General features: G+C 41.3%; 1 protein-coding gene across 1 annotated transcript; it reads right to left on the reverse strand.

The window, feature by feature from the left end:
* Positions 1-8,032: 8,032 nt before the first annotated feature.
* On the reverse strand, positions 8,033-8,795 carry LOC105526738 (histone H1.2). The gene has a single exon (XM_011962833.1). It carries the CDS (start codon positions 8,753-8,755, stop codon positions 8,114-8,116), a length of 642 nt encoding a protein of 213 aa, XP_011818223.1. The 5' UTR covers positions 8,756-8,795; the 3' UTR covers positions 8,033-8,113.
* Between the last annotated feature and the right edge of the window lie 490 nt (positions 8,796-9,285).

Raw genomic sequence — 9,285 nt, forward strand, 5'->3', positions numbered from 1 at the left:
AAGAGAGAGACAAACTAACACATTTGTAGGGCCCTCTCAGCACCTTGGAAGTACAGGCCCTTACACTTGTGTTTCATTAGCTTCAGGATAAATCTGCCTCAGATCACTGGCCAAATTACACGTGGCCTTCTTTAGCATCCTACCACTCTATTCAAATACATCTCTGCAGGAGCGCCCTATGAGTTGAGAATTACTGTTCTGGGATGACCACTGTTTGCATGATGCTTTGGATGGTGGTGCTGTTCTCAGAAGAAATACCAGAAGGAGAAAGCTTAGTCAGGAGAATATAAAGTCAACCTTAAGCAATTTGAACACTTCAGTGGTTAAGTGAATTCCCTGGGACAACTTTGCAAGCTGTTATAACTTTATTTGTATTGAATATTACCTTCTTTTAGAGAAGACAATGTGTAGAAGGAAATAACAATAAATAAAGGATTCATTAATACTATAAACTATAAACTGTCATTGATAGTTTTCCATGGATCAAGTACTACATGAAGTGGTTGGTCTGAATTATTGCGTAAAATTCTTACTTCAGCATTGTAATGCAAATTATCTCACTGCCTCCATTTTACAGAAGTGGAGGTTCAACCTCAGGAATTTCAGTAAATTGGCCAAATTCTTACTACTAGCAGATAATCATTGCCAGGCAGTGTCACACTTTAATATCTTCTAATCAATAAGATAACCCTGAAATTGATTATCATATATAATTTCCTTCTCATATATAGTTTCATATTATCATATATAGTTTCCTTTGTTTCAGAAATTGGACTGCCTCTGGGTGGATGAGGAGACATGCTGGTGGCCTGGCCTAAGTATTGTTGGGATCCTCTAGTCAGAGGCCTGATGTGAGGTGAAGTGGACAGTGAAACTGCCTTTGCAAAAATCATAACTTAAAATTATTATAGTGAAAGAGATCTGACCTAACCTACTCCATCTTGCTTCTAACCTCCAAGCTGTCCTTTTCATTCCTGAGCTTGGGATTAACTAACTTTGGGAGGAACTTAGTTTATAGTTCTGCTTTGAAACAAAAACAATAACAGCCCTTTCAGAAACAAACCCCTTTCCTGCCTGGGGACCAGACTGCTTTTGCAGGACTAACAAATTAGCCACAAGATTAAAATTATGGTTTAGGAGTCATGCAGCTGGAAGCTACAAGATTCTAAACCTCCTCAAATTGCTCCTGGGGATAAAAATCACTATTTTAAAACCAAAGATCAATGCTTGAGCTATTTTGCAGAACCTGAACACAATGGATCAGCTGGCACCACCCAGATAGATAAACTGGATTATCTGGTCTTGTGACCCCCACCCCACCACCCCAAGGAACTGATTTACAACAAGAGGACAGCTTAGACTTCCTATAATTTCATCTCTGACCCAACCAGTCAGCACTCCGGACTCACTGGTCCGCTACAATCAAATTATCCTTAAAAACTTTAGTCAGCAAATTCTCAAGGAGACTGATTTGAGCAATAATAAAACTCTAGTCTCCTGTACAGCTGGCTCCTTATTGCAATTCCCCTGTCTTGATAAATCAGCTCTGTCTAGGCAGCGGACAAGGAGAGCCCATTAGGTGGTTACAATAGGACAAGCCAATAAAACATAAAGCATTAGAGACACTCCCAGGGTTTCAGGAACAGGTCAGAAAAATTGTTTATTTTTTTTAAAAACATCCGGATTCTGATGCAGAGCAAGTATTTGCTTGTGTCTTCCCAGAGTATAAAAGCTGTCCTGTCCAAGATGGTAGCCACTAATCATACGTGACTATTAAGCATTGAAATGTGGCTACTCCAAATTGAGATGTGCTTTAAGTGTAAAATACACACCAGATTTCAAAGACCTAGGAAAATAACAAAGTAAAAACTCAATGTTTTAATATTAGATACCTTGTTGAAACAATTTTTGATTACACTGGGTTAAAATCATTAAAATAGATTTCACTTTTTTTTTTAACTTTTTAAAATGTGGCTACTAAAAAATTTAAAATTATGTATGTGGCCCCTATGTTTCTGAGGAACAGTGCCAGGATATAGAGGATAGTTATATTCACTCACAGATCAAAAACTAGCAAAAAGTGTGAAATACTTAATAATTTAATTTTTTACCTTAACTTTTGGCATATTCCACAGATCTGTAGTATACTTGAGTGTGATAGCTTAGGAATAAATATGATTGGAACTCATTCATGTTTAGAGACAAAGAGTGTCAAATTGAGAACCAGGCAGATACACCTAATCTTAAAATGACCCCAAAGTAAAGTGGTTGAAGAAATTAAATCCCAAAGATTCTTGGTGCAGAATGTTGAAGTTTTCATCAGTATATCCATATTCAAATGGAGATTAAAGAAAGGAAAATAAGGCCAGGCGCTGTGGCTCATACCTGTAATCCCAGCATTGTGGGAGGCTAAGGCGGGCAGATCACGAGGTCAGGAGTTCGAGACCAGCCTGGCCAACACAGTGAAACCCCGTCTCTAATAAAAATACAAAAATTAGCCGGGCATGGTGGCATGTGCCTGTGGTCCCAGCTACTAAGGAGGCTGAGGCAGGAGAATCGCTTGAACCCGGGAGGCAGAGGTTGTAGCGAACCAAGATCACGCCACTGCCCATCAGCCCAGGCAATAGTGCAAGACTCCGTCTCAAAAAAAAATTTAAAAAAAATCAAAATAAAAGAATTGTGGGCTGAAAACTGTGGATTAAGCAACAGTTCTATTAAGAAGGGCTAACTTGAAGATGAATCTTTTGAAGATACAGTTTGACTCCAGCTGTTTAGAGGAACTAGGTTACCTTGATGTGAAATTCTTCAAATAAAAATTTATTGACTTTAAATGAAAAAAAAAAAGCACATACACACACACACACACAGAGCTAACTAGCTACAGCCTCAATGACACCAAGCTTTAGTTCTTCATCTCTGAAGTGGGAATGACAATGGCACCTCAAAGTGCTATGACAAGAATGTGTTCGAAAATAAATATAATCAGCAACAGTGCTTGGCATATTGTAAATAAGTGCTCAAGAAATGCTAGTTCCCAAAACTGTTGTTGCCACCGTACCCTAAATCCCAATTGTCTTCTGATATCCTTTAGTGATGTAATTCTGTCTTGCAATGGGCCTGTTCATTTCTAGTATGAATTTCAACCACAATGCCTTTTCTACATTTCCCTCAGGCTTATATGGCCAAAATATCCAGAGCTTTGCCTTGGGGTATATAATAAGACATTTCATTTTGTACCCATGAGAGCACTGTGTATGAAAGTTTGGAATAATGCGCCTGGCACGGTGGCTCAAGCCTGTAATCCTAGCACTTTGGGAGGCCAAGGTAGGTGGATCACTGAGGTCAGGAGTTTGAGACTAGCCTGGCCAACATGGCGAAACCCCGTCTCTCCTAAAAATACAAAAAAAAATTAGCCGGGCTTGGTGACAGACGCGTGTAATCCCAGTTACTCGGGAGGCTGAGGAGGGAGAATCGCTTGAACCCAGGAAGTGGAGGCTGCAGTGAGCCAAGATTGCGCCATTGCACTCCAGCCTGGATGACAGAAAGAGACTATGTCTCAAAAAAAAAAAAAAAAAAAAGGAAGTTCGGAATAACGCATTACAAGTAGCCTCTCTGGTTTTTATGTTACTCGTAGTTTTATCACACATGAACAATGTCATAAATTTTCATGGTTGAATTATCAGTTGTTTATGCAATATTCATTGACATTTTTGGCTAATCAGCAGTGTTTCTGGAATTATTTGAATATCATTACTATTTTCCAAAATTATTTTATAAAACTAATTTAAAAATCAAAAATGGTATAATTAATAATGTGAAATTAAATATAAATTTTGAAGAATGTCAGGATGTCACCCCCAAATTATTCTACTTTGGCATAAGAATTATTTTCAACTGAAGGCAATTGAAAATCAACAGGTGTAGGAAGAGTTCTGTCTTCTCTTTACCCAAGTAAAGTAGGCTATTTCCCTTTGTGAAGGTGACAGAAATTTCCCTTGTAAAAATGTCCCCAGTTGCTACACTAGGAAAAAGAGAGCAACTCTTATCATTAGATGTGGAAGGTTGGCACTGAGATGAATCTGCAGAAATAAACCTTACTATAATTATTTCTATCTTTCATTTTATCTTCCATGGTTTTTTATTGCCCATGTATTTCCTAGTCACACTCCCAAATTTGTTATCCCATGAAGTGCAAACTCCCTTTCCTTTGTTGGAATGGTGTATAAGTCTGTGAGTCTAACTGCGTTTTTGAGGTTTCAATTTTATTTTTCTTTGTGAACTCTGTGCAACTAATATACTAATAAAATTGTATGCTTTTTTTTCGCATGTTAATCTGTCCTTTGTCAGTTAAATTTGCAAGACCCTACTTAGTGAACCTAACAGTACAGAAAAAAATGTTTCCTTATTGACAGTTTCAAAACTTAAATAAAACTGAGGCAAGAATCTTTTTCATCTTAAAATGGCCAATTTTAATTTTCAAATTAATGGTTCATTAGACCTTAGCCAGTCAGCTAGGTGAACACTTGTGATGGAATAAAACAAAACTAAAGGACATGAACAAAATTGAGAAAACATATGGAAGACTGAATCTAAAGGCCAGGTAGAATTGAAAATTTTTCTAATTTTTAACACTATAAATTAAAGGAATGTGTTTCATTTCACTGCTTTCATCTGTGGAAACATGTTTGCAGAAGACATTCGAGGTTGTGATTAATTGAAAATATATAACTCAAATAGATTAAGACCCCAAAGGGCATTGAAGGAAAATTAGAAAATCTGCTATTTTTGCTTGGGTTGATTCCTCTCCTGACTAACTCTTGGAGATGATATGAACATCAACTAAATGGGTAGCCATGAAAGTGTCTAAGGGAGAAAGGAACACAGAAGTTCAATGTACCATAACTTTATTTTTATTTATTTAGTTTTTTGAGACAGACTCTTGCTCTGTCGCCCAGGTGGAGTGCAGTGGCATCATCTTAGCTCACCACAACCTCTGCCTCCTGGGTTGAAGCGATTCTCCTGTCTCAGTCTCCCGAGTAGCTAGGATTACAGGTGTGCGACACCACGCCCAACTAATTTATTGTGTGTTTTCATGGAGACGGAGTTTCACCATTTTGACCAGGCTGGTCTCGAACTCCTAACCTCAGGTGATCTGCCCAACTCAGCCTCCCAAAGTGCTGGGATTACAGGCGTGAGCCACCGTTTCTGGCTTTTTTTTTTTTTTTTTTTTTTTATATGACGGAGTCTCGCTATGTCGCCCAGGCTGGAGCGCAATCTCGGCTCGCTGCAACCTCCGCTTCCCGGGTTCAAGCAATTCTCTGCCTCAGTCACCCGAGTAGCTGATATTACAGGCGCCTGCCACCACGGCTGGCTAATTTTTGTATTTTTAGTAGAGACAGGATTTCACCATATTGGTAAGGCTAGTCTTGAACTCCTGACCTCGTGATCCACCCGCCTCGACCTACCAAAGTGCTGGGATTACAGGTGTGAGCCACTGCGTCCGGCTTTTTTTTTTTTTTTTTTTAAATTGTGTGATGTTGAGATGGAGAAACAGGAGGAGATGGGAGAGATCTTAATATATATATGGAAAAATAAAAACATGGAATAACCAGGACACTTCTGAAAAAGAAGAATAATGAGAGAAAATTAGCTGTATCAGCTATTAAAGTCAAGTTATAACATCTCGGTTTATTAAACATGCATTTACATTAGTCTCCCCTTATCTTTGGGAGACTAATGTAAATGCATGTTTAATAAATCGCACAACCAGCAGATGCCTAAAACCACAGATACTACTGAACCCTATATATGCTGTTTTTTTTCCTATGTATACATAGCAATGATTAATTTAATTTATAAATCAGGCACAGTAAGAGATTAGCAATAACTGATAACAAAACAGAACAATTATAACCACATACTGTAATAAAAATTGTTTGAGTCTGGGAACGGTGGCTCACGCCTGTAATCCCAGCACTTTGGCAGGACAAGGTGGGCGGATAACCTGAGGTCAGGAGTTCGAGACCAGTCTGGCCAACTTGGTGAAAACCGTCTCTTCTAAAAATACAAAAATTAGCCGGGAATGGTGACAGGCCCCTGTAATCTCAGCTACTCGGGAGGCGTAGCAGGAGAATCGCTTTAACCCGGGAGGCGGAGGTTGCAGCGAGCCAAGATCCTGCGATAGCACTCCAGCCTGGGTGACAGAGGGAAACTCCGTCTTATAAATAAACAAATAAAAATATAAATATAAATTATGTGACTGTGATCTCTCTCAAAATAGCTTACCGTTTTACTTGTGATGATGTGAGATGACAGAATGCCTGTGATGAGATAAACTGAGGTAAATGGAGTAGGCATTGTGAAGTAGCATTAGGCTTGATAAGGTACTACAGATTTAGGTATTAGTTGAACACCTGTCATTTGTCACGTAATCATCTCAGTATTAAGGGTAGCACATAGCACAATGTTTAAAACAGTACAATTCTACCTTAAGAACTGTGGGAATGACTAAAGGAATAAAACCGAAACCTGAGAAACCTGAGACAGTCCAACTGTCCATGAAATTTTAGCCTATTAGCCTATGACAAAAACAGCCAAAATTGATAGGAGTGTGGCGGATGGCACGCGAGGAAGAAAGGGGAAGCAGAAATGAAAGTTCATAAATAGTCTTAGGAGAAAATATGTCCATATATTAAACCTTACACCAAAATAGAAAGTTCACCATGTAAACTGTGTTGTAATGTAAAATTAACAACACAAAATTACTTAACCCATGGGAGAATGCTTTTTCCTTCTTCCCTGCCTCTGCCTCCCTGTCTCTCTGCTTGCCTCCCTCCCCTTTCTCCCTTTCTTGGGATAAATCCGTGGTCACTATCACTAATAGAGAAATTAACTCACTATATTCATCATTGTGGAGATGGTAGAATAACTGAGCAGCTTATCTCCAGAAGCCCCGGTCCACCATAATTTAGGTCTCACCGAAATGTGCCCATCAGATTTTAAAAGAAGTGAATATAAGACGCTAGGTTTTCTGTATTCAGAAGCACCATGGATGTCAAATAGAGGGAACCATTAACGAAGGCCTTTATTAGAAATGTCTCCCATTTATCCATACACTTTAAATAGTTAATAGTACAAATCGTTCTCCGCGTAGAAACATTTGGACTGCCAAACAAAATACGTTTAAAAGAACTTCGATTTTTAAATGTTGATGTCTGCTTAAACTGAGGATAAGTAACCGTCATGCGAGGACAAAATGGCTGGCTAAAAGTTGTGCTTTCGATACGCTCAAAATCGATACGCTCAAATCTGTCAGTTTAGCGGAACGCTACATGCATGATACGAGAAACAAAAAGCTCCCTAGGTTCACGGTTACCTTGGGTGGAGGAAGGGCTATTGCCGCTGTAGTGGCTGTTTTTTCAAATGCGTTCCTGTTGCCACAGGAATGAGAAATTAGCAGCAGAGGAATGTAGGACAAAGGTACCTGCACGCACTCTCCTCCCAGGGCTGGATGTTGCCACTACCTCCAGGAGACATCAACCTGACTACTGACAACATAGAAAGCGTCCGAAATCCCGGACGTTAATATCAAGAGGAGGCAAAACTTTTAAGTCACAGAAAAGCAACACACACGGAATAAGCAACGTCTGCCACCATCCAATTAAATATAGAATGAAAGTCATGGACTATAACGACGGACCAACCCAGGAGCAGGGCGGGACTTTTGAATTATTTTTTAGTCCAATCCGGGTATCCCTTTAGAGGAAGAAACTGGCTCTTCTTTTGCGATCTTTTCTGCTTTTCACAGGCCTGGGGCGTGGCTGACTGCCATCCCAAAAACATCCGCCAGCGGGAAACGCCTCGAAGCAGCAGTCAGGGACATGGAAGTCGCAGTAAAGGTTTAAATTAAATGCTGTAACTTCACCGCGGCCACTCTCCAACCCCCGTTACTTATTTGTCTTATCATAGGGTTCCCGTGCGACTAACTTTAAATAGCAGGGTCGAGCAAGAAACGAAACAAGGGCAACTGGGAAAAACAAGTATCCAGCTCTTTTGTTGAGATCAGTGGTGGCTCTGAAAAGAGCCTTTTGGGTTTTTAGAAGCAGGCGTCCACCTATTTCTTCTTGGGTGCCGCCTTCTTAGGCTTGACAACCTTGGGCTTGGCGGCCTTGGGCTTTACAGACTTAGCAGCACTTTTGGCAGCTTTCTTGGGCTTCGCAACCTTGGCCTTCTTTGGGCTCTTGGCCACTTTCTTGGTCACAGTGGCCGCGGCCGGCTTCTTCGCCTTCTTCGGTGTTTTCTTAGCGCTCTTCTTCGGGGTAGCGCCGCCAGTCGCCTTCCTAGGCTTCTTGGCTGCCCCAACCGGCTTCTTAGGCTTGGCTGCGCCCACCTTCTTAACCTTGGGCTTGGCTTCGCCAGAGGCTGCCTTCTTGTTGAGTTTGAAGGAACCAGAAGCACCGGTGCCCTTCGTCTGCACCAGAGTGCCCTTGCTCACCAGGCTCTTGAGACCAAGTTTGATTCGGCTGTTGTTTTTCTCCACATCATAACCAGCAGCAGCCAACGCTTTTTTCAAAGCAGCCAGAGAAACCCCGCTGCGCTCTTTAGAGGCTGCCACCGCTTTGGTGATGAGCTCTGACACCGGGGGACCGGATGCCTTACGAGGCGGCCCCCCAGACTTCTTGGCCGTCTTCTTCTTTACGGGGATTTTCTCCGCCGGAGGCGCGGCAGCGGGAGCGACAGGAGCAGTTTCGGACATGTTGAGGATCAACAACTCGGGTGCAAGTGGCAAAGCGCCGATGAAACAGGGCTTGGGCAGGGCCGCTGTATATATAGAGCGCAGGAGCGATCTGATTGGTGCTCTGGTAGCCCGCCTGGCTGGCAGGCTCTGAGCCGCTGCGCTGCTCCCAAGTTGTGTTTGTTCCACCTCACAAAAGGGGAAAAATATTAAAATTCCCCGCACCAAATCACCCGGATTTGGTCAGGAAAGGATCTCAGAAGCCTCGGGCTTCATGCTCTTCATTTATTTTTTCCACAACCACAAAAACAACGCGTCCAGGCGTCCCCAATTCCCCCAACTCCGAAGGAAGTCTGGGGCAGTCAGAGACCACTTTCTGTTTTTCTTATAAATTACCTGTTCGCTCCTTTGCCCCTGAAAGTTCTTTTTCCCAGGGGTGGTTGGGCACATGCTTCCCTTATTTTTGAAAAAAAAAACTAAATGGTTTCCACCTAAATTTTCATGATAATTCTGTTTCTTCACAAGGGAAGTAACACAGGTCCTCTGTGAAT

The sequence above is a fragment of the Colobus angolensis genome, unplaced genomic scaffold, assembly GCF_000951035.1.
Source record: "Colobus angolensis palliatus isolate OR3802 unplaced genomic scaffold, Cang.pa_1.0 Scaffold6, whole genome shotgun sequence".
NCBI classification, from domain to species: Eukaryota; Metazoa; Chordata; class Mammalia; order Primates; family Cercopithecidae; genus Colobus; species Colobus angolensis.

Bases quoted from the DNA above. Each gene is read 5' to 3' on its own strand.
- LOC105526738 (XM_011962833.1), bottom strand. From the start codon at position 8,755: ATGTCCGAAACTGCTCCTGTCGCTCCCGCTGCCGCGCCTCCGGCGGAG.